The sequence below is a fragment of the Hypoxylon fragiforme genome (assembly GCF_022984875.1).
Source record: "Hypoxylon fragiforme strain CBS 206.31 chromosome Unknown GGS25scaffold_2, whole genome shotgun sequence".
In the NCBI taxonomy this organism is placed as follows: Eukaryota; Fungi; Ascomycota; class Sordariomycetes; order Xylariales; family Hypoxylaceae; genus Hypoxylon; species Hypoxylon fragiforme.
In genome coordinates, this window is record NW_026054757.1 from 937,848 (window position 1) to 963,000 (window position 25,153).

At 47.1% G+C, this 25,153-nt stretch overlaps 6 protein-coding genes across 6 annotated transcripts; 3 read left to right on the forward strand and 3 right to left on the reverse strand.

Moving 5' to 3' along the window:
* Positions 1-813: 813 nt before the first annotated feature.
* On the forward strand, positions 814-1,530 carry GGS25DRAFT_517930 (uncharacterized protein; the record flags this gene model as incomplete). Its single annotated transcript, XM_049263457.1, has 3 exons — positions 814-941; positions 1,038-1,392; positions 1,450-1,530. 3 exons carry the CDS (start codon positions 814-816, stop codon positions 1,528-1,530), a joined length of 564 nt encoding a protein of 187 aa, XP_049119800.1.
* A 1,019-nt stretch (positions 1,531-2,549) lies between these two features.
* GGS25DRAFT_474415 (AAA ATPase) lies at positions 2,550-5,963 on the reverse strand. Its single transcript, XM_049259627.1, has 6 exons — positions 5,639-5,963; positions 5,545-5,572; positions 5,434-5,489; positions 5,127-5,376; positions 3,580-5,071; positions 2,550-3,524 (listed from the first exon to the last, which is right to left on the reverse strand). The coding sequence occupies exons 1-6, from the start codon at positions 5,677-5,679 to the stop codon at positions 2,926-2,928; spliced, it is 2,466 nt and encodes an 821-aa protein (XP_049119801.1). The 5' UTR covers positions 5,680-5,963; the 3' UTR covers positions 2,550-2,925.
* A 2,015-nt stretch (positions 5,964-7,978) lies between these two features.
* On the forward strand, positions 7,979-10,906 carry GGS25DRAFT_111734 (transmembrane amino acid transporter protein-domain-containing protein). The gene is made up of 8 exons (XM_049256048.1): positions 7,979-8,399; positions 8,457-9,113; positions 9,165-9,577; positions 9,635-9,795; positions 9,848-9,886; positions 9,940-9,966; positions 10,024-10,418; positions 10,468-10,906. The coding sequence occupies exons 1-8, from the start codon at positions 8,230-8,232 to the stop codon at positions 10,619-10,621; spliced, it is 2,016 nt and encodes a 671-aa protein (XP_049119802.1). The 5' UTR covers positions 7,979-8,229; the 3' UTR covers positions 10,622-10,906.
* A 479-nt stretch (positions 10,907-11,385) lies between these two features.
* Positions 11,386-12,369, reverse strand: GGS25DRAFT_517933 (uncharacterized protein; the record flags this gene model as incomplete). The annotated part of the gene is made up of 2 exons (XM_049263458.1): positions 11,386-11,472; positions 11,728-12,369. The coding sequence occupies 2 exons, from the start codon at positions 12,367-12,369 to the stop codon at positions 11,386-11,388; spliced, it is 729 nt and encodes a 242-aa protein (XP_049119803.1).
* Positions 12,370-15,068: 2,699 nt separating this feature from the next.
* Positions 15,069-17,012, reverse strand: GGS25DRAFT_512798 (kinase-like protein; the record flags this gene model as incomplete). The annotated part of the gene is made up of 1 exon (XM_049262822.1): positions 15,069-17,012. The coding sequence occupies one exon, from the start codon at positions 17,010-17,012 to the stop codon at positions 15,069-15,071; it is 1,944 nt and encodes a 647-aa protein (XP_049119804.1).
* A 6,417-nt stretch (positions 17,013-23,429) lies between these two features.
* On the forward strand, positions 23,430-24,916 carry GGS25DRAFT_111994 (enolase-phosphatase E1). The gene is made up of 3 exons (XM_049256049.1): positions 23,430-23,620; positions 23,738-23,778; positions 24,097-24,916. Exons 1-3 carry the CDS (start codon positions 23,578-23,580, stop codon positions 24,739-24,741), a joined length of 729 nt encoding a protein of 242 aa, XP_049119805.1. The 5' UTR covers positions 23,430-23,577; the 3' UTR covers positions 24,742-24,916.
* Positions 24,917-25,153: the final 237 nt, after the last annotated feature.

Here is a 25,153-nt window from a genome sequence, read left to right on the forward strand (position 1 = left end):
TAGGTAGGTACCTACTACTACCTAGTAGGCATTGGTTATAACTGAGAATAACCCAAACAACTACTGTTTCGTCGACTGTAGTTGACGGATTATCACCTGTTCGTTCTTTGTTAGTAAGAAGAAATACGAAAATAAAGGTAACATATCAAGCTGGAATCTGTAAAGACGGTATTGATGGTGTATAATGTGTATGTCGCACAAAGCATCAATGATAGGATGTAACTAGGTTAGTATTAATTAACGTCAGTCCATAGAGACATCTCCATGGCAGCCATGGCTTGTTTTAGCGTGCGGTAGGTTAGGTTTGATAGGCTCGGCAGTAGAGTTGAAGCTGTCGGGTGGCTTATCATAGAGCGCCCCACCAGCCACATTTAACTAGCGACTAACCCTCTCAAGCTAGTCTCACATAGTAGGTACCCTAGTAGCTGCCTATGTAGCAAGAGAGTGGAACAAGAGAGTGGAACCTGACTAGTTAACCTTAGATTTGTTTCCACCCACTGAGAACGAAGCTAAAATATTTCAGCCTTGTCCTGTCAAAGTTTCCCGAGAATTGTCAGCCTCGTCATCTCCTTCCCATTCTAACACTACGATCCCACCAAATCATCACGGAATATCCAGCATTCCACCGAAACCGTCACTGAGCTTCTAGGCTTCCCTCCTTCCTTCGTCACAATAAACTTCCGGGTAACTTCGTCCGCTCCCACTGTAGGCCTGGAAAAGAACAACCAGGGATCACACTAGGAAAGAGGAGGAGGACCAGTTCCTCCACCCTTCCTACTCTACCCTACCTACCCAGGTGCACATAATCAAACAATGTCGCATCCACCGCAGACGCTCGTCAAGGTCCCAGCGTCAGCAGCTACGTATACGCCCGCAACAATGGATCCAGATCTTCGATCCCAGATCAACATGCTCCTATTACGGGAAGGATATGTCACAAAGTATGTGTAAATTTCAATTCTTTTTTTCTTTCTACTTTCTTCCTCTCCCCTCTTATCACGGTCGCAGGCTCCGCAAACTAATTTGATTATTTTTAGAATCCAAGAACACCTCCTCCACTCCCTCAACTCCCACCCCTCCAACTGGCCCTCCGCCGTGCAGTCCCACGCCCTCTCCCTCCTGCGCAGCGGCGACGTCGCCACCTTCCCAGCCCTCGTGCGCCGCGTCCTCGAGGACGTGCGGCAAGAGACGACCTCGGCCCTGAACGGCTCCTCCTCCTCCTCCGACAGCGCAAATGGCAGCAACAGCAGCAGCGGGGGCGACGCCGTGAACGGTGGCAGCGCGAACGGCAGCAAATCAGGCAGCGTCAACGGCACGGGCGCGGGCGGCAGCAGCGGTTCGGACGGCAACCTAGCGATCCCGCAGGCAGTCGTGGACGCCGTGTTAAAGGTGGTGCGGGAGTGTCTTGAATCCGTGTGTGAGGTTGACGACGGTTCGACGGCGGGCTAGAAGAACGCGGACGCGTTGGCCGATGACGACACTGCTGACTCCGAGACCGCTGATGACGACAACGACAACGACGTCGACTAGGATGGAGATACCAGCGGTGACAGCGACAGCGAAAGCGACAGCGACACCATGACCGAGAGCTCTTCTCCTTACACATGGTCTGGTTAGAGCTGTTGTATACATACACACACATACACATCCACACTCACATAGACACACGAAAACAAACACGCGGCACGCATATGGGGGAAATATGGACTTGGTGGTCAGGCAGGAGGTTGCGGTCGCGGCATATCAGAAACATCACTCATAATCATTCCCCCCTTTCTCCTCCCCATCCCCCTCTCCCTCTCCCTCTCCTTCTCCCACCCTCCTTTTTTTTTAAAAAGGCCCCTATTCCCGAACCCCCAACTCAAACCAAAACCACCCCAACTCAACCCGGAAACGGCATGGTAAAAAGAGGAGGAGGAAACACACACGGACGGAAGGAAGGAAAGGGGGGAAAGAGGGCGTTGGCGTTTAAGCAACCCAGGATTTGATTTTTTTGCTTTTTTGCTTTTTTTCCCTCTTTCTTTATTTTTAGTTTTATGTATACCTACTAAGTGATCGATCGATTGAAGTAATTAGCAAAGGAGAATAACCAGGGGGGGAGCACCCGGGTACCCCCCACCCCCCTTTCCTCCCTCTCCCTCTCACCTTTCGATTCAGTCCGCAGTAATGTCAAGTGATTGTTCCATTTTCCATACTTTGCTCCAGAACGACTGTGTAGGTAGGTAGGTAACTTCCTAGGCACCTAGATCTAAATATATATAGGTATAGTTGCGCGAGTCGGTTTTACGGGGTACGCTGTCCACGCAGGCAATTTTATATGCACCTAGGGACGTATGGACAATGAGCATTAGTCGCACCAGTAGTGTAGGGTATATAATCCTCATGATGACCTTAGAACGACTACTTACCTTCACCAAGCCGTTTAATTTACGAATACCCGCGTACGACTTGATAAGTACCTAACCTAGGTTATGTAGGTTCCTAGATAATACGTAGCTCACCTTCTTAATAAATCATGAATAATAGACAGTAGACAGAAACATGGCATATACGGGCAAAGTAAAGTCAATTTATGAATCTATCGTAGACTACCTGTGCTTGCCGCAAGGCGGCATGTGTGTGGTACCATATCTCATCGTGGTTGGGGGTTAACAGCATTTTTGGCAAGTTTGCCCAGCATTAAAAGCCATGACTTTCATCGCGCAAAGAAATCGGCCTTGTTCCGTTCCCGGAACTGACGGCCCCAAGTCTATTAGAAATGCAATCCCCTTTTCTGAACTGCAACTATGTAGGACGTCGTCATCATGTCCACGTAGTTCCAAGTAAAACGTGGTTTCGTGGATCGTGTAGAGGCGCACGGCAATTAAGAGATAAGGTTACAGGAGCAGTTGTTAATTGACCACCAAATTCAATGCGTGACTGGGCTTAGTCGTATAGACCATCATCATCACCGGCTTGGCCGAAGTTGTTATCGCCACCAGGAGCTGCACCATCACCGCTGCCAACAGCGGTAGGGAACTTGAAGAACGCACCGGGTCCAGCATTCTTCATCTGCTGAGCGAAAGCCTCGTATTTGCGGATCTCTACGTCGTTGACGGATCTTCGGGCCATTTGCATAGCCTCCTCAAAATGGCGTTTGGTCAACTCCGGAACAGGGTCCTCAACATCCTCATCGACATCCATGTCGCCAGCGCCTTCGGCTTCACGGGCACGTTGTCGCTCGATATCAAGAGTGATAGACTCCTTGATCGCAATCTTGACAGCTCTCTGAGTGATGAATCCGAGATCAGCACCGGAGAAACCGTGAGTCTTGGATGCAATGTAGTTAAGGTCGACATCGCCAGCGACTGGCGTCTTGCGGAGTTGGGCCGAGAGAATGCTGAGGCGACCGGCCTCATCGGGCAATGGCACGTAAATTAGCGAGTCGAGACGACCCGGACGGCATAAAGCCGGATCAAGCTGCTCGGGTCTGTTCGTGGCTCCGATAACGAAGACGTTCTTCTTTGAGGTCATGCCGTCCATTTCTATTAAATATGGTTAGTAAGAGACTTCCAAGTAGAGTATATTATCGAAACTTACCAGTCAGAAGCTGGTTGACAACACGGTCAGAGGCACCGCCAGCATCACCAACAGATCCACCACGGGCCTTGGCAATCGAATCCAACTCATCCAAGAAAACCACGCAAGGAGCAGCAGCGCGGGCCTTGTCGAAAATGTCTCGAATGTTGCTCTCAGACTCACCAAACCACATACTCAACAACTCAGGACCTTTCACGGAGATGAAGTTTGCTGCGCACTCATTCGCAACAGCTTTGGCCAACATTGTTTTACCAGTACCAGGTGGGCCGTAGAATAGGACACCACGTGATGGAGAAAGACCAAACTTGAGAAACTTCTCGGGATGGTCGACAGGGTACTGGACGCTCTCCTTGAGATCTTGCTTGACCTCTTCCAAACCTCCGATATCTTCCCATCGGACATTGGGGACCTCGACAACAGCGACTTCGCGCAGAGCGGACGGGTTCGAAACACCAAGGGCAAATCGGAAGTTCTCCATAGTGACACCTAGCGAGTCCAGTACTTCAGCGTCGATGGTATCTTCGTCAAGGTCAATGAGATCCATCTTCTCTCGGATTTGTTGCATGGCAGCTTCCGAGCAGAGAGCGGCGACATCAGAACCGACGTAACCATGAGTCTCGGCCGCAATCTGCTCGAGATCGACGTCATCACCAAGCTTCATGTTCTTCGTGTGAATTTGAAGGATCTCAAGACGACCAGTGGGATCAGGAATGCCGATATCGACCTCCCGATCGAAACGACCGAAACGTCTCAGCGCTGGGTCAATGGAGTTAGGTCGGTTGGTGGCAGCCATGACGACAACGTTAGATCGAGCCTTCATGCCATCCATCAGGGTAAGAAGCTGAGAGACCACACGTCGCTCGACTTCACCATTTGTCTTCTCTCGCTTTGGGGCGATAGAGTCAATTTCGTCAATGAAGATGATGGCTGGCGAGTTCTTCTCGGCCTCCTCGAACGCCTTTCGTAGATTTGATTCGGATTCACCGGCCATCTTGGACATAATTTCGGGGCCGTTGATCAAGAAGAAGAAAGCGCCAGTCTCATTAGCCACAGCCCGAGCCATGAGAGTCTTACCGGTACCAGGAGGTCCGTAAAGCAAGACACCACGCGGGGGCTTAATACCAATCGACTTGAAAAGTTGTGGGTGGCGTAGAGGTAGTTCGACCATCTCACGAATCTGAGCCATTTGTTTGCGGCAGCCACCAATGTCGTCGTAACCGACTTCGTTGAGGTTGTTCTCCTCTTCCTCGCGTTGGATAGGATCACCTTCGCAGTGGATCACGGTGTCTTGGGCAACGATGCCATACTCTGGAGGGTCAACCTCCACAACCTTGAATTCAACTTGTCTCATGCCGCCTCGAACGATGAATAAATCACCCTGGCGGACAGGTCGGTACGCTTCTCGGAAGTATGGGGCAAGGAAGACGTCGAAGAGGGAGCCGGTGAGACCCTCAACGGTATCAGCGATAGGGAGCACCGCGATACGCTTGGCCTGTTTTTCGAATTAGTCTATATTAATGCTTTCACTAACGAGAAAATAAACTTACGTATTTGATATCTGGGCATGCGTGAATAGTAATAATATCACCATGCTTGACGCGCAGGTTGTGACGGACGACTCGGTTGAGTCGGGCGCTGCCGTCGTCAAGATCATCATCAGCAAGAACAATCAATACGGTGTCCTTTCTCTTCTTGCCTCGCACGAGGACGGTATCACCACGAAACAGCTGGAGCTGCTCCATGGTGTTGTTGGAGAGGGCAATGATAGAATTGTCATCGTTCACGGCATCGGTGACCCTTCATGGATTGATTAGTAAATGCTAGTCAGATGTCCCGTGAAGCGACGATACATACATCAACTGGTTTGGCTTCTTCTTCTTCTTGAGGATAGCCGTGGATGTATCGTTCTCCTAGGTAATTCATTGTTAGTCGTAAACGACATCGGTATGAGGCTCGCCAACATACGTCTTTGGGCTCAGCGCCGGAGACATCGCTATAATTGAGAGGTTAGCCAAATGATTTGCCCACGATTATTATTTTATATTTGAGTAATACTCACGCCAAATTGGCCTTCTTCTTGTGATCGGGATCAGGCGCCATATTAATTGCTAGGCGGGTGAATGTGTTTGTCGTAATTCAAGAGTGGGTGGAAAATGTAGGTGGATAAGGTGGGTGGAAAGAGGTGCGAGCACTGCTCAAAAACGAAGATGGGAAATGGGGGAAAATCGCAAAGAAAGGTTAAATCCTTCGCGAGGTTGTTGATGAATATTATGAAGAAGTTGAAAAGATTTCCGCGATGACACAAATGTGCGAGTAGAGGGTGAGGTGTGTAGTGGGAAGAAGTGATCAAAGTTCGGAGTTTACACTTTGAGCTGTTGATGACGAGAGGTGGATGAGGAGCTCGGACCAGGTGGGTTCAAACCACAGTGCCCAGAGCCCGCCACACCATACCTTCCAATTATTTCCATAGCCTGCTACCTAACCTACACAGTAACTACTAGGTACCTAGCTTTACCAGCCAGCCAGCTTTAGTATTGTACAGCAGCCTACAGTACATTGTAGGCGCCTAAAAGCAATAAAACAAGCCAGATTTCGTTCCTTCCATGAGGCTTACTAACCCGATAATTTATCTACAGGCAGACAAGTTGCTACGCAATTAGGCACCGTACCTGCATACGTGGGCAACCTTGTAGGCCTTGTTACCCATTCACTACCCATTCACTACCTGACTTACCTAGTAATTATTGTATCTCTCACCATTTCATTGATCTGCCTGTTTGGCCCATTTGAGTCATGAGGCTTAGATTTCTCCTCTTTAATAAAGATAAGAGAGCCTTATTCCTTCAATATTTGGGTGCCAATTTGTCCCGTCAGCCTCAAATAAATGCGTCAATCACCCTTACGTTAGGATAGTTCATCTTACATGACAACCAATTATCCTACAATGCCAAATAAACAGTCAAGATGTTGCATTCCCTCGGAGATATAAGTCTAGATAAAACCTCCAGCTATATCAGCTTCCAGCTTCCTTCAATTGTTACGGTGTAAGTTCTTCTTACGTGGGATTATCCCTAAGCCTACCCTGTGTTCTAGAACGAATAAATACCTACTATGTAGGTAGCTTATGGATACCTGGGTTGTATCTATACACTATATAGCCAGCGTGCAAAATATACCGAACGACGTCGGCGTTATTTATCAATACCTCTATAAGTTCCTATCAGTCAACCATAAGTTGCTTAACCTGTTCACGTTAAACCATATCGGAGATCGAGTAGCTGATCAGCCAATCAAACGTTACTTCTACCGCTATGGGCGGCTGAAGGCTCACACAAAGGTCCGCGTCGCATGACCTCACCTGCAGCTTGGACGTGGGGAGGGGTTACCGATATCTAACCTTGAAGTGTTACCCCATACAGTACCTACCTAGTATCAATGACATCATTTACCATTACAACCTTCTGTTTCCTTCTCAAAATGAAAATAATAATCCGTTACATTGCATCTAGGAAATTTCCAGCATTTGCTTTCAGTTTCCGTTAACACTTTTGTCTTATCCAGGGATATGTCAAATTTAGGCCGACAAAAAGCGATCTCAAACCAAGGCCGTTGTTAAGCATCCCGAGATTGAGCATGCGAACCAACTGCAATGGCCACTATCAGAACATACTACATAGCATGAGAAAAATTTGCAAGACAGTAAATATGTGTGATACGTGTGACACAATCAGCCTTGCTCACGGGTCCTTTTTTTTTCAGAGAAAGAAGATAGATTGTTAGCATTCTCCATAATTCTTTGCATCAATTGGCCAATGATATAATAAGATTGGAATCGTCGTGATATGTCCGTCGCGACCTCCCAGACTGCTAGAGAACTAGATGGAGAGTTACAAAGCCAGTTCCCAAATCAGTCGAAGACAAGCAAGTGCGATGAGCCAAATCATGCGATTATTCTCCCTGTTCTCCCCATTCTCCACACCGGCAAGTATGTATGTGTAAGTAAGTACGGTACCTAGGGTATGTACAGTATTTTTCTTGCAAGCCAAGTCGTGTAATAGAGGAAATAATTAGTTAACCTCGACGCCATTTGAAGCATCTTTCTATAGGAAAGTACGATACCTAGAACTAGATACAAACTGACTACCTAGTAGGTAGCCCCACCATTATCTTTAAGTATAGATTGATAAATACTAACTAGGTAGCCTAGTACATGTAACTATCTAGATTACAACCTGGAAGAGATATGACTGTCAACATTACTACTTACCTACTAGGTAGATACCGTTTATCTCTTTTCCAACCGCCTACCTAGGTACTTGGGTAGTTTTCCATTACATCCCGAGTCTTCCCCAGGCTTCTTCTACTTCGGCTTCTCCTTTACATTAATGTGATATATTCCTCGCTTCTTTCCGCCATTACTCCTACTCCATCTCGTGTCTCATAGTTGAACGACTCGAGTAGGTTTTGCATATCGCTAGCCCTCCAACTAATAGCAGCATCCTTGCCTCCCTTCCTCCCAGCACCTTGTCAAGTTCTTATGATTTTAGATTGCAGTACTTGTTTACAATTTTAATTAACGACAATCCAATTGCTTTTTTCCCTTCGTGTTTTCATACTCCTGCCACCTGCTCTGTCACCTTGAATCTAGTAATGGCTGCGAGGCAGCCCACATCGTGGGATGAGTACCATCACAGGGCTTCACCAGGCCGGAGTGACAGTCCGTCGTCTATTGGAAACCAAAGTGACCCTTCCGAAGACCAAGCCCTATTGGGCGATTATCACAATGAATACGATGAAGATCGCCCGCGCCCAAGACGAAGGTTCGCACCTATATTCTAAATCGCCTAGCTTCGTAGACTAATTATCGATTCGCATAGATCGTCTGTAACGAACCGCCTCGCTGCGCTGACTGATATGGGCGGCGTCAACAGTATCAGATCTTTTAGTAGGAGCTGGCAACGAGCCGCCGTCTTCCCCGAAATCATACCCCAGCAACCGCCCTTCGTATTTGCTCCCGACCAAGAGCCGGTTCAGACGGTGGACCCTAGTCCGTATAATAGGCGTGACATTGAAGCAGGTCCTAGAACTTCGCTTCTAAGGCGAGATCTCGTAGAAGGTCATTTGCCTGATGCCGTCGATCACGAAGAGTCGGGACCAGAAGGGATATCCCCATCGCGAACTGAAGGTCAAGAAGGTGAACGAAAGCGCTTAGGGAGCGAAATTTATAGAGGAGCTTCCCCATCTGGCTCAGTTCGTAGCAACTCCATATTCTCTGTGCCACCACATTTGTCCGTGAGTCCTCTGGTTGGTAGCTATGGCTCGATTCGGAGTTATGGCACTGTTGAGTCAGCGGCTACTCATTCCTCCATGGTTCACGCTGCGGACCTGTGGCGCCAACAACGGGAATCAGGCGCCAACGCACCCGACGGAGAACGCCCGCCTATATTTGTCAAAGAAGTTGAACAGGAAGGGAGAATAGTGCTAGCGGTGTCTGGCCAATCAACTTTACCCCAAACTGTTGTGAACTCTACTAAGTGAGTGAGCCCCCTTTTGCACTTGTGGGCTATTGCTAAATTTCAGTTCAGTGTATTAATTGGTGTTGGCTTACTGAGTCTACCTATGGGGTTGAAGTATGCTGGTTGGATCTGTGGGCTCATCGCACTGGCTCTTTGCGCCGCGGTGACCAGCTGGACAGCCCGATTATTAGCGAAATGCATGGATCTCGACCATTCCATGATTACCTTTTCTGACATAGCCTTCATCTCCTTCGGCAGGAGAGCTCGCATCATGACAGCAATGTTATTCACCCTGGAATTGCTTGCAGCTTGCGTTGCCCTCATCGTGCTTTTCGCCGACTCGCTGGCACTCTTATTTCCGGGTACATTGAGTGTGACAGAATGGAAAGTTGTTTGTACTTTGATCATGATACCTCTTCAATTTGCTCCTCTGTCAGTTCTGTCATTCACTAGTTTCATCGGGGTGGTCTCCTGCTTAAGTAGTAAGTCGTCTCCCGCGAAGCATCTAGCTGATATACGATATTGATAAGCTATTTTAGTTGCCATCATTGTTATACTGGACGGCTTATTGAAAACACACGCCCCCGGCTCTCTCATCGAGCCTGCAACGACGTATCTATTTCCTGAAAACTGGTTGACTTTACCTCTATCCTTTGGGCTTCTCATGTCCCCCTGGGGTGGGCACAGCGTGTTTCCCAATGTAAGCTTGTTTCGGTCGAGAAATATAAGTAGGTAGACTAATTGACTCACAGATATACCGCGACATGCGACATCCGTATCGCTACAAAGAGGTATGGCAGCATCTTGATATCCGTGGGTATCATTCCCTACTGACACTCGGCAGGCGGTCACATACACATTTAGCTTCACTGTAAGTTCTAAGGCGTAATAAACAACGTCAATCTCCATAAATACTAACTATATGTAGATGATAGTAGACAGTGCAGTAGCTGTCATAGGGCTGATCATGTTTGGGGAGGGAGTTCGTGAGGAGATCACAAGTAACATTCTCGAAATTTCTGGATACCCTAATATTTTGAATGTTCTTCTTGTGATCTTCATCGCGATCATCCCCCTAACGAAAGTCCCATTAAACTCTCAACCAATTGTCGCCACGTTGGAAGTGATATTCGGTCTTCGCCAGCAAGTTGTCGCGGGAGAAACACCCCTAGTCGGGCTCTCCAGTGGCTCACGAGGAATTCTCAAAGCTCTTGTCCGAATTTTGACGCTTCTAGTCTTTCTAGGAATCGCCATTCTCTTCCCAGCATTTGACACCATAATGGCATTTATGGGTAGCGCTCTTTGTTTCACTATTTGTGTAACGTAAGTGATGGCATTTTCTTATATAAGTCACGGGCTAACAGCTTTTCAGGCTCCCCTTGGCCTTCTATTTGAAGCTATTCGGTCACGAAATTAGCGTGCGGGAGCGAATTTTTACTTGGACTGTCATGCTCATATCTCTTACCTTATCTATCATTGGAACAGTGTGGGCATTCCTACCCAAAGAGCTTATAGGGGCAAATTGATGATATGTAGATAGGCATTTTGGGGATGTTGTAACGACATTCAATAGTTAGCAGGAAAAGGGTTGATATCCATATATACATTCACAAAAGCATAGCGTCGATCAGCAGAAAATCATCGCATCTTGTTAGGAAAATTTGGGGTTCTGCGGATATTGAAATAGGGCACTGAAAAGTTATTGTTTTAGCATGGACTGGGAAAAGGGGGTGGTGAGAAAGGGGGGGTAATGCGTAATCATGTACTTAACCTACGAAGTACTTGGAAATCTAAGTATGATGTCTTTAATGCTGACTGTGACTAATGATCTACGAAAACGGAAGCATTTAATTTCGTATGCATGTGTCTACGGGTCTAGTTATTCGGCATCAAAAGCACTCACGGCTTCGTATTTACACATAATTCAGTCATGCCAAATCTAATAATCGGGGTGTGCTGACATCGTCTTGCAGCACGTTACCAAATGTTTACAATTGTAAAGCATCTTACACACTAGGAGTAGAATCATTATTCTCTAATCCATGTCTTTGTTCGAAAGATACAGTACCGGCCGGACACACCGTAGCCCCCTCCCCCCCCTTCCCCCCCTTCCCCCTCCAAACCCGCCAACGCCCGGCGCATACCCCTATACACGTTGGTTAGACATACACAAGCCCTCCCCCCCCCCTTTCCTAGCCATATGCTCAGAAGCATGGCAATATCCCTTCTTCTTCTTCTTCTTTTTAAATCAAAGAACAGAAGAATGAAGGGGGCTCTGGTCGATCCAGAGCTACCACGGAAAGACGATCTTGAGCAGCACGGTGCTGATGGCGAGGGGCTCCCACCAGCGCCACTGCCGGCTCCCCTCGATGTAGAACTAGACCATGAAGAGGCAGGCGGCGAGCTGGCCCGTCACGATGGACTGTCCGCAGTGCCACTATAATAATGATGGTGACGACGAGTGGTTAGTATTATTTCGTTTTAGTCAAGATCACTACCTACTAAGCAAAGTGTGTGGGGGGGGGGGATGATTGAATTTTGATGACATGTAAACCGGCAGGCACCTGGGGAAAAGGGGAGGGGGGAGGGGGGGGGGAGATAGGTACGAAGAGAAAACTGGAAAAGCCTTTACCTGCCGCGGCAGCATAAAGATCTGCCACCACTGCAGCAGCAGCATGCCGGCGAACCGCAGCAGCACCCAGCTGTGCCGGTACAGGGCCAAGTTCAGCAGGGCCAGCCCGCCCAGCGACGGCACGAGCTCGCACGCCACGAACAGGCACATCAGCAGCCGCGGGTGCGTGTACCGGCAGTATGCGCTGTCGCAGTGTCGCGCCCGCCTGTCGTCGTCGTCGTCGTCGTCGTCCGCTTGCCGTGGGCCAAGGGTCGTGGACGAGGATAGCCGACGGGGTGGGGGAGGCGGGGGGGAGGGATGCCGCTCGGAGACGGGTAGGATGGGCGGGCGGTTGTTGCGGGTAGGTCTGTCTTCGTCGTTGTCGTTGTCGTCGTCGTCGTCTTTACGCCTTTGCCCGCACTCGATCACGCTGAGACATACGGCGCAGCAGTTGAAATAGCTCAACAGGAGCGTCTTACGACAGACGAGACATGGACCGGTAGAAGGGGAGGAGCGGGTACAAGAGGATACAGAAATGGGACGTTTTGACGGCGACGGTGGCGGCGAGGGACGCGGCTTGTTGATGGACCGGTTGGTCTCGTCGTACTCGGCCTTTTGGAGCTCTGTGTTAACTATGTGGTCGTGATCGTGATCGTGATCCATAGTTGTGGTTTTCTAATGCCTGCTGTTTCTGCTGCTGCTCCTTTATTTCTAGTATCTATGGGTTGCTAGAGAATGTAGATAGCTAGTATGCTTGGCGGGCACGGTATAAAACTAAATGAGTCTATTCAGAGTTGAAACGAGCGGACGAGTGAGCGAATGAACGAATGAACGAACGATCAAGAGAGGCATGCTGCGAGCTTGAAGGAAGACTTGGCCGTTCTTTGCATGTGTAGTTCATATATACCTAGTACTATATATCTAGCTTTACTCTGAAAAAGGAGGCAAGACCAAGCATAGTTCAGTAAACTCCTATGAATATGACTACCTGGTGCGGCCTGCCTTGGACACTTGATACTAACTACATTCTTAAGGTAGGAGTGACTCTCACTCGATAGCGATTGATACCTACCTACCTACCTACCTAGGTAGGCAATTTATATATCACAAACAAGAGGAAGACATGGGCAGCTTGGTATTCCCTTCCTATACCTACATGACAGCCCGACCCGGCCCCAGCTTTTTGATTTAAAAACGGCTCGGTGTCCGGCCTAGGGATTCGGGGTGGCTTGAGCCACGTCACCCGAAATCCTGCATCAGAGAAGGGAACAAACAGCCAGCAACGCAATGCGTGTGTATACCCAGACCCAGACCCAGACCTAGACCTTGACCTTTGTAGGTTAAATAAATAGAAAATATACTAATTTAGTACATTTGCTTTAAAATGCCCAGGTGGTTATTAATAGAGGCAGCATGACTTTTGGATCGATCGCGAATGTTTCATATGTACAATACGTACGCCTTCAGCCTACCGCGTAGGCCCTTGTCCTCCCCCCCTTGAATACCTAGTAGGTACAGTTGCTTCCCTTAACCTAGGAAAGGTATAGCGGCCAAAAGGCTCCCTGACTCGATTATCCAACTATTCTATTTGAGTCCTGAAAATAGTATTCGAGCTAAAGTGCCTATAAGCGCCGTCTACTCCCTTTCCTACATACATAACTACCTAGGTTAGGTATGTACCATGTACCTACCCATGTAGGTAGACAAAACGATAACTAACGGAAAACAAACATCATCGTGATGTCGTTTTTTGGGTTGATCTTTTGATCTCATCCGATTACCTATGCACGCCATAGATAGCACAATAGTACAAATAAACTGTTCTAGAATTACATAGTACGTAGTCGTAGCTCGATCGTGATCACTTTCAATGCTTCTCACTCACATGCACTCTACTACTCCCTCTGGGACCCAGTCTAATGGTAAGCTAGGCAGATACCGACCTGCAAAGTCCCGTAAGTATTGTTCATTGCATGCCCTTTTTTTTGAGGGGGAGTTTATACAACACCTTGTTGTCCTGATTACACTACACCTGGCTAGAAAAAAGGAAAAAAACACAACGTATCTAAAGTGCTTACACATCTTGATCTACCCATCTGCCTAACGTAGTGCCTGCCTGGTCCCGAGTGACCATACGTACTATGTATTATTAGCCAACATACAGAAATCTACCGAGGTATGTTAATATGTAGGTAACCACGAACACGAACAACCTACATACGCCTACGCGAGGGCGAATATATCCACACGTCAACGCGCATTAGTCTTCCAAGTTTGTACATCTGTACATACATACATACCTACCTACCTACCTACCCAGGTACTTCAACTTCTCCCTCCATCAAGGCAACACGGCAAATTCAAGCCAAAGTCATTTCTCCACGTGTTTTTTTTCTTTCTTTTTTTTTTTTGGCTTCTTCCCGTACCTTACATGTTGTGTACCTATCTATGTACTGTATGAAGGTAGTAATAATACCGAGTGTTCCGTTTCCAATCAAATGGTCTGGTTACCTACTGTAACATGAATCTGGGCCATTCAATTCATTAATTAGAACCGGCTAGCTATGTATTTAGCGGAGCCCGGAGAGGTCTTGTGCTGTGAAAATAAGGTGGGAACTTTGGGAACTTCGGAAGACACCGGAAATGATGACTGTAATAAGATAAAGAAAGCTCTGAGCGAGAGCGAGATGCGGAGCGGAAGCGGACAGTTAGTTTATACTTCAATTATTGTCTATTGTTTATTACCACGTTAGCTTTTCAATGGATACTTAGTATACTACTGACGACGACTTCACAATTAGTAGAATTAAAGAACTTTGCCCCTATTAAGTGATAGCTAAAGTCAGCATCTAAACATGCACCATCCGCGTGAACAGTCAAACTGAACAGTCAAACTGGTCTCCTGAGTAGTAATATCTCGTCTCACACAGCAAATGCTAGAGACGATAACAGGATAATTCACATTGTAAAATAGCGACTCGAGGTTGAGTGGGTAACTTCTGGTATTATTGAATAATTTGGAGATATCTAATACCTAGAGAGCGAGTTGTAGCTAGATCAATCCGCTGAGGTGCTTGTGTGTGTTGGGGTGTTTGCTGCTGCCAAAGTGCCAAACTGTCTACAATCCAAAGAGAACCATTGCAAAGCCAACTCCATGCGTCGAACATGGTCTGTGATTTTTTTTTGTTTAAACCATCCTGTTTCTTGTCCCCAAGCAAATTAGTTAGTAACAGCAAGACGTGGCAAAATACAACCCCCAAAAAGCAGCAGCAGCAGCAACCCAAACACAAAAGAAAGACCTCCAAGTTTGCGGAAAGATGAGCACAACTACAAGTGACCACACTGGCGAGGGACGAAATAGCTCAGTGAGCTTCCTGCCAGTGGCCAACCCACTCCACGTCGCTGAAATCATGACGTCTCTCCTTACGCCAATTCCAGTCTCGGCCCTTGTTCCACGGACACTCGCGTGATGTGGCACGGTCCCGATTTCGATTGTGGTTTTGCTGGTTCAGAGTGGCGTGATCAATGGAGGTGATTCCTCCTTGCAAATTATTAAATCCGAATCCAAGTTGTCGTCGGGCCTTGTTGAAATCCGGCGACTTGGGCTCCGATGCACCCGTGTAAGCCCGGCGCCGTTCACCTAGCGCCGCCCATTTATCCGCATTGCTGCGCTTGGACGGCGGCGAGTAGCGAGCAGGGAACTGCTGGGGCTGTTCAACAGCAACGGGCTCATGAAAGAAAAATCCATCCGCGACCAAATCTCCGTCGATATCGTTGGAAATACTATCGTTCACAGGCGAAGCCACTGGCTTCTCATCATCAGACGCTGGCGTCCGGTGCAAGGATGCCTGATCCTGCCGAGGAGTACGGGTAGCCTCCTTGCTCTCCTGACTCCAAGTCCTCGAATTTAGCTCCTTAATCGCTTGAACTTGACGAAAGCGCTCTTCTTCATCTTCCTCCTCATCCTCGTCCCACATGTCGCTCCAACTCTTGGACACGACATCCTTTCGACGGCCAAACACCATGGACATAGCGCTGAGGGTGGGCCTAGACTTGGACATAGTGATGGGCAAGGATCCAGACATTGGGGAGACCCGAGCGGAAGTGCGAGAAGGTACAGCCATGGGTCGCGACATGTTAAGAGCGTTCATGGATGCAGCTAAGTTGGAAGTTAGGACAGATGAAATCGAGGGTGTCTGAGCCGAACCCGACATCCAATCTGTAGTCTCTGCCGACTTGGAGAATAGGTCTTCGGTGTAGCTCTCATTGTCAGGTATAGCGCTGAGTTGACGAATAGCCATCGGCGGGCTCGCATGCAGGGCCTTGGCCCACGGGAAGGCACCTTGGTCGATCTGAGGGCTCTGGATAGATGGAGTACGGAGCGGCTCACGATTGGCAGTAGCAATCGCAGTGTGCTCAGCCGTGCAGAAGTCGTCAAGGGCCTCATCAAGGGTGGTGAAGCTCACGACACGGTTAAGGGCATTCCTAACGCCGACCAAAGATCGTTTGCTGGGGTCCAGATTCATACAATGCACGATGACTTCGTACGTATCCTGAGACATAGTGGAAAAGACATCGAAAAGCGATTGCTTGTCGCGTGAAAAATCAAGAAATAGAGGGTCAGCCTCAGTGGGAGAAGTAAAAGGGTTTCGAGAGAAAAGAATATTGAGTAGGCAGATGCCAATTGCCCAAATGTCAGCCTGGGCTGGCGAGTATCCAGCTCCGGCTGAGTCGTACTGCTCCGGTGACATGTACCTGTCACTTCCAACGGTAGACTCGTAGCTCCATTTGTCCGTAGTGGCCAGACCGAAGTCACCGAGCTTCATCGAACCTGACTCATCGAGGAAGATGTTCTCTGGCTTGATGTCTCGATGATAGATACCCTTCGAGTGCATGTATGCCACGGCGTCAACCAACTCGAGCATGAAACGACGAACGTGCTCAGTCTCCAATGGACCATATCCAGTGCGAATAGCCTCATAGAGATCTCCTCGCGAGCAGTATTCGAGAACAAGATACACGTGTGCATCGGTTTCGAACGAGTGAACCAGGTTGACAATGTTTGGATGCGCTCCAAGACGACGGTGGCAAAGAAGCTCTTCGGAATTCTCGTCGATGGCGAACTCGATCCCCATATCGTTGCTAGCCCCCTTCTTGGTTAAGCATTTGATGGCGACGAGCTCGTTAGTTTGCAAGTCCTTCGCCATGAAGACCATCCCGAAGGATCCATGATTAAGAGGGGAGATTGTTTGAAATCTCCCATCGAGTATAACGCCATTGTGAAAGTTGTTTCTTAAGCATTCCATGACGTTGTCTCGACGTGAGACGGGATATCAAAAATGAGAGGAGGATGGACTGATACGAGCCACGGAAGATCGTATAAGCGCAAATGTGTTCCCCCTGGCCTGATGTCTATTTGGAAAAGAGAATATGGAGATTGAGGGGTATCCGAATGCGACAGGAAAAGTAATTCAAACTTTTTTTGAGATCTGGTACAGAGACAGCTGGAAGGTGCCGGGAGCGACGAGCGAAGCAACAGTTGATAAGAAAAAAAAATATGGTGCCAACCCAAGGTTAGAAGAGCGACGAGAGGAATTGCGAAGCGATATACAAGTTGTTGGTGTGGGAAAAGGAAAACAAATAACTCCAGGTCGTTAATGGTTCAGAGGCTCATGCAGGGTATGTCGAATTTAGTAGACAAATGAAAACAGGCGAATAATCGTGAATAGATGTTGGACCGGTGGCCCTGAAAGAGTGAAAGGAAAAGGTCGTTATAAGGACATGGATACGATAGTATCAAATCTGAAAGAGTGTATGTGACTTAAGTATGGCTGTCACTAGCTTTAGGGAAGTTGGTGGAGCTAGAAGACAAGTTCCTGTCTGTTATTCGTGCTGCTCTTATGTTGCTGTCCGCGGTGGTATAAGTGGAGCGGTGAGTCAACGGTAACAATGTCCGAAGGCGGCAGTCCCTCTTAGTTTAAGATAGCATCCAAAATAAGATGATATCCGAGTCGGTACGTTCGTCTCGGACACGGTGGGACGGTTGACCTTGCGGGTGTGGCTCTAAGAGACCTAGTCGTTGGGTGACTGGTCGGCCACGGGATGGAAGATAGCAGACGGGATGTTGGCGGTTATGTAGGTAGTACCAAATAGGATTCTCACAGCAGTCGACTCCCGTAACCTAGCTCGATACCTAGTATTGTAGTTACCGAGTAAGTTTTTTCTTTTGTCAATGACTCCTCCTGGCTTTGTTCAACGGGATATATCTTGGCAATCAGTCCTTTTCCGAGGTCTTCCTGGTTCTTTCTGCACAGATCCAGGCAATCAGTTGATAGAGTCAGAGCGGGTGACGTGGTGAACGCGCGATCAAGTCGAGTAATCTGGGACTTAGTTTCGTTGAATACGGATGGGTGTAGCAAGTCGTTTTGTCGGTATCAGTAGTTATGAAGTGGTTGAGCAGACAAAGACGGTTCGTTGAATGGTATCGATCACGTATGAGGCGGCGTCGTGACAGGATGGAGGAATCAGGTGGAAGGTAGAGTTGTGAAAGAGATCAAGAGATCAAGGATTGCTCAAAGGGAAGGAGAGAGCGCGAGCTTGTTATTAATTAGGATGGACAATGGGGATAGGAAGCTAAGATCCAGGATCCTTTCTCTTGTTGGGTACGTATTTGTCACTTCAATGTTGGATGGAGAACGGAATGCACGGAATCACTAAGCAACAGCTTAGTTTGGTTGAGAAGAGAATAGAGAGCGACGAGATGAAGATTAAGATAGATGGGTTAATGGGCTTGCTTGAGGATGGACGATCGAGGACAGAGGATTGGAAGCAGTAAGAAACGGATAGACGAGAGTGAACGGACGAAGAAATGATGGTGAAGGGTTACATGTAGGTACTAAGGTGGCCTGAAGGGGGAGATGAATAGGATTGAGTGATCGAAGGAAACGGACGAAACGAACTTGATTGTGTGGAGGTGGGTTGGTGACTGTTACCTCACTGGGCCTACTGGGCTGCCGGGTTGCTAGGCTGTGTGGGACGACCATGGAGCGATGCAGGCACTTCAGTCAAGGTATGGCGTGAACGAATAAGTAGAGTGGACCATGAGTGGACAGTGGTGGACAGTAGGGTGCTGCGCCTGGGTGGAGATTGTACGTAGTTCGCGACTGGGGGGTAGGACAAGGGAACTACATACTGTACGTACTAACTAATATGTATTGTACATACTAACTATCATTGATGTACTACAATATGTATGGCAGTATCAAATCAATGAATGGTACAATACATAATAATAACTAACTACACGTTGTAATAACTTCAATGAAGGGGGAACACAAGGCACAAGGCACAAGAGCCAGAGCCATTGAAAGCTAGAGCCAGAGCTAGAACCAGAACCAGAATAACTAACATTGAAGCGCCAGATTCAATTAGGGTCTCCAGGCCTGGCCCAGACCCACCATGCATAACTCCAAGTTCAATTGAAGTTGAATACGTTGACGGTTGTAATGAATCTAGTGAATCTAATGATTAGTGCAGGCGTGTACCTATGTCCTAGGTAGGTAAAGCTAAGGGAACAGTGTCGATACCGTTAGAAAGAGTAAGCAGTTGGAGACATCTGGAGGGCAATGACGATAGAACGGCAAGATAGCGTTAACAGCAAGGCCACGCAATCTGATAATGGAGTACTTGGGCCGAGTCTAGTCAGGGGGCGGGATATTGGTGGAACAGGTCGAGATCTCCCGGGCTCTTCAAAGTACTACCATATCAATAACATCGGATAAAATGATTGAGATTTGGCTCGGCCGTAAACTTGCCACAGTATTATCAAAGTAAAATTGAGACTGGCCAGGTGGTTAGCACTTGGGAAGTTAGTACATAATAGGTAATTAGTAAGATGATACATACCTAATATATACATGTATATGTAATGTATATGCATATGTATATTTATAGTAGTAGCTACATATATAATCTACCTAATAGCACAACGGCAAATAGCTGAGAAGGAACATTGATGAACTTGACAGAGCTGGAAGCTTGTCGAATCATCGGCCACGCGGGCTGGCACGGACTGCAGGCAGGAATGTCACTAGCAACTGCACCGTATACAATAGTCTTGCTGCGATTACTCCCACTAGTCAAGGATCGCCACACCGCCATCTACTTCTCCAGGCAGTACCTGATAACAAATTTCACTACTATCTAAGCAGGAAGGAGCATCCTGAAGTTACCAAGAGTATAAGTATCTTTATCGCTTCCAGTTGGAGATTGGAGAGATCGACGAGCAACATTGAACTTTGATACATACATTGTACGTAGGTACATGTGCACTCTAACTTCAATGTTCAAGACTTCAAGTTCAAATGTTGGATAAGGTACGTATGTGCATTAAATAAATACATCATATTAATACTGCACCGTGATATTGAAGGACAACATTCATTTGAACGTAATGTACATACATATGTATGTATGTCATTGTATGAAGCATCGCCTTCCAGGCACAAAGCGACATCAAAAGTCTGGACACGTTGCTGCTACAGAAGTACCTACATCTGTATTATGTACTATCTGCATTTAGATACCTACATATGTACATCTTGTAGTACATAGTATTGATGTACGTACTTTATGGTACATAACTAACTACATGCAACCCCACGATTATCAAAGAATGATGACGGCCAATGATTTGCGTCTCGACTATTCCAGCATCTTCGGTTTCACTTAAAAGCGACTAGGTAAAGACAAGGAAAGACAAGGTCCTCATTGGCTAGTAACTGTGCGCTTCCTGCACTCCTTTTTACCTGCATTGTCGCTGTTTACTTTAATGTGTACAAATGTAAAGCTATTGTCCTCTAGGTTAGCCAGCTGCCTAGGTAACTGATAACTACATACCTATCTAGGTATGCCAATATTATATGTATTATCAAGTCGGCAAAAAACAACCATTCACACACATCTATGTATCATCTTTGCTCCTTCATTGACCGCCTTTGTGCGTAATTTCAATCTGATGCGGGACATGGCCGTTCAAGTCGGCCGCGCATTTAAGCAAGCAGGTATCTAGATACCAACCAACATGATATCTTCCATATTCTTGAATGACATTAATAGGAATATATCAGGTATAAAGGTTTCAAGTTAAAATAAAGAGCGCCTCGCTGTTCCTCAAGGTTTGATGATTTGCGCGCCGACTTGAGCACCTCGATGGCCTACATATGTCATGGCTTCTCCTGTAATGAAAAGGGGGTCCACCATGTCATAAACAAATTACTACTTATGTATCATAGCAGAGAATTGCGAATTCACAAAAATCAGACATTATTAGATGGTAACCTACGGCGTATTGTGACCCCGAATTGTTGGGTTTTTTAATTACTTAATTGCCGGATTGATATGGGGCAGTCCTTGTCGGCCTAGAATCGTAATGCTACTATCCATGGTATGTTATATGTTTGATGCGGGTTTGCATCATCTTTGCACGCAATACGCCAGAGTAAATCCTACATGAGCGGATCTCACGATGAGAAAGTCTATACACCTTGGTACATGATGCAATAGCTTGGACAAAATGATTGATCGTCTCACCCATTTCAGTAGGTCAGGAAGGAGACATTCCACAGTGGTTGGTGTGATGTCTAATGTGATGTCTAACAACTTGTCTCCTAGTACTCCCTAGCATCCAGAAGATTAATTGCTTACCTACTTCAATGTTAGTAGGACCATGGCTACCTACTCAGTATGTAGGGACAGATTTCTGTCGTGTGACCCTAAACCGGCAGTGTCCGAATAGGATACATATTGTCTATCGCATTCCAATACAATGAATACATACATTCAGTGTTGATGTACATGTAGTCATTTGGTACTAATATTTTGTACAATACGTATAATAACAATTTGAGGCCGGAAACGGATGTAGCATGTATGTAGGTAGCGTTCTTTCGGTTCCCGAGCCGGACTAGATGCCGTCTTTATGCATGACTGAGATATAATGCAAATTCGCGTTCAACGGTTTCAAAACCAAAAGCCAAAATATTCGGGTTTCGTCCGTACCAACCTAAAACAAAATACTAGATTTGGTATGACCGAGTCAGTGGTCAGTCAATTGCTTTCGCAAACAGCTCAACGACAAACCCCGCTAAGATTCAATTTGCTTTAACCAAAGTATGCAAGTTTGTAAGAGGATTCAACGACCCCACGTAGGCGCATCGCATGAGTATCTGACGACACGCCGCGCAAAACCGCCTTTGATCTGTCGCAAAGCGACTTCATTCTGGATTACCAGATGTTGATGTAGTCTGGTGGTGAGGGTGATCGTGGTGATGCCGATGCCATAGAAACCTGAAGCTAGCGACCGTCTAGTTGCTATGTAGGTATTGACATCTTTGTTTGTTTTGCTTTGTTTTGCTTTGTTTTCTTTCTTTCCTTTTACGCCTGTATCCGAGGAAGAAAACACTTGGCGTCATGTGTCGCGATAGAGCTGCTGATGTTCTGGGGGTGGGTCATGTAAGATGACGGATAAAATGCAAGCGTCGTCTTGAATTGCGTCTCGGAGTGCCCTTTGTGCATAAGTTAGGATCAGATTGCAGCAAGATAAATGGCGATAATAGTAAGTTGGTGGAGATATCGTAGCCATCTTGGCTAAGTAAGTACTAGCGTTGAGTTGCTGGCATACTATAGTGCATATAGTATTGTACAATACATACGATACATTACCGTGCTATAAATTTGCCTATAATATTATGTAGTATGTAGGTCAAAAGGTGTAACTTAGGTTAGTCGACTTTCCCAAGCTAAACGATAGCCGTGTTTGTTAGACGAAGCATTCAACCGTATTATTATTACTATGACGGGACATATTACCATGGGACCTATGCCACTCATTGACGCTCTATATCCAGTTGGATGGGCACACGTCGTAGCGCATATCATTCACGCCTCGCGATTCCTATAAAGGATCTTATTTGTAGATGATATCCAGGTTCGGTAAGTACACCATAATCGTAGTAACTACTGGCGACTGGAGATTTCAATGTTTTGAAAAGTCAAGGTTGGAAGGTGAGGTTGGGTTGGGCTGGGCTGGGCTGGGCTGGGCTGTATTCAATCAAGGTGCTGTTCATTGTTGGCTGCTACTATAAATGTAGGTAGGTACATGGTAGGACTGGGACCAGGCAGTATGTGCGTACATGTGTGTATGCAAAAGATGCAGTAGCGTTGCTGGCTTATGCAACAAATCTCTCCATACGGCGTAGAGTTCCATAACTGAATGGTCGTACCTGCTCTATTCTCTTTTCGTGTCCATCAAGTAAGCACACCCCCAGCATGTCCTAAAGTCTTGGAAACTGCCAAATTTGTTGCGTCGATTCTGCCGAAACCTTGACAATGCAGTAGTGTACATGTACATGTGGCTTCTAGGGACAGGACAAGCCTTCAAGGCTATAGGTTCTTTACTAAGTTTACTTTGTATTACATTCATAGTACAACTTTGAATGAAAAATTTCAAACTTTTCGCTTTCTTGCATTTGCTGAATCTGCGCATTCTCTTGACCGCTTTCTTGACAACGCGCATCTAGACGCGGTGTGTCATCGCATTTTCTCAATTACCATTTCTGATTCGGTCATATCCTCGGGCGGGAGTCAACAGCGGGAAGAAAAAGGAAGCACATTCAAATTGGAAAAATTAAAAGCAAAAATTTTGCCCGTGAAATCTTCTTTCACGATCTCATCCCTGTGATATTCACCTTCACCGCTCTATATCGCCGGGAAGATTCGCAATTGACCCCGCGGACCCTCCAGCTTGTCCAAGTTTTTACATAGATCTCTCAAGATCTGAAAGACGGGAGGCCCACGGTTCTAATTCCCAATATGGTCGAGTCTACCTCAGTCAAAGTCTTGCTACTAGATATTGGTAAGGACAGCTCTAAACTTTGGTCATGCTTCAATATCTTCCATTTTCTCGTAGCTTGGTCCTTTGGTTGCATCAATAGCCTGGATATACTTGGCTAATGCGTATTGGTATCTCTAGAGGGCACAATTTGCCCTATTTCATTTGTCAAAGATGTCCTGGTAAGACATACAACCCGTACTTTGGTTCTCCAACCCCATATCCCACAAGGCCCGCCACCCCCATGCAGCATGACCATAAACAGCATAACGATCGACTACTCATATAGTGAACATGGTACGCTACCCGTCTGTTATGCTCCGGGCCCAGAAGAGCATCGTGCCACTAGGAGTCTAGCCACTTTTGGGGATTGTCTACACTAGCTAGCTATCATGAACTGCGTCGCTTGATCGATTATATGGACGGCAGCATTATTCATTGGCCTCGTAGAATTTCAGCCACGGAGAGAGGGGCCACCCATAACTAACACGTGGTTCTAGTTCCCATATGCACTGAGGGTATTGCCAGAGACATTGAGAACCCAGTGGGACGACCCAAACTTTGCAAAATATAGGGATGCATTTCCTTCGGAATATTCTTCGTCCAAAGAGGCACTAGAAGCTCACTTCAGGGACCTTGTGGAGAAAGATGTGAAGGTCTCCTACCTGAAAAGTCTCCAGGGTTACCTATGGAAAGAAGGCTATGCCTCGGGTAATTTGAAAGCGCCCCTGTTCGCAGATGTGCCTACGAAGCTATCAGAATGGCAACACAAAGGCCTTAAGATCATGATTTATTCATCGGGGTCGGTGGCAGCACAGAAGCTACTATTCCAGTACACAAACGCATCACCGTCCGATCTGACGTCTCGGATCTCGGACTGGTTTGACACCGTGAACGCCGGGCTTAAGACGGACGCAAACAGTTACAAGACAATTTCTAGTAAGTACCCGGCGTTTTCACCTAACGAATGGCTCTTCTTGAGCGACAACGTCAGTGAGGTGGATGCTGCTATTCAGGCGGGTATGCAAAGTGTGGTTGTTCAACGTCCTGGGAATGCGCCCCTACCGGTAGAGATACCGAAACGCCTACGAGTCATAGAGACTTTTGAGTCCCTCGACGATAATCTCGAGGCTCATATCAATTAATTGGTTCAATGCGCGGAAAGCAAACGGGTTTAGCATAAGAACTGCTGAGGGGCTGAGGGGTAGAAGGGGAATACTACCACTACCCTCGAGACGAAAGTGGACACGAGATGGCTAACAGTAGCCGGGGAAAGAGAGCGGCCCAGCAAACGGAGCTGGCGGGGGCGATATCAAGTGTAACCGGACTAGCCCGGCGAACCAATCTCAGCTGGTATTTCCGGCTGAGGGTGTCGAGCACTCGCAAATCGGCCGGTCCTCGACTTGGTGTGGGGGGCGGAGATCACGACTCGTAAGCCAAAATACCTAGCCATAGCACGGTAGTCAGTCATCAATCATACTATGTAGACCGATCGTTATCTAGAGAAACCATAGGACCCTTCTGTTGTGTGATGATCAACGGCAGTTAAGAAGGTCC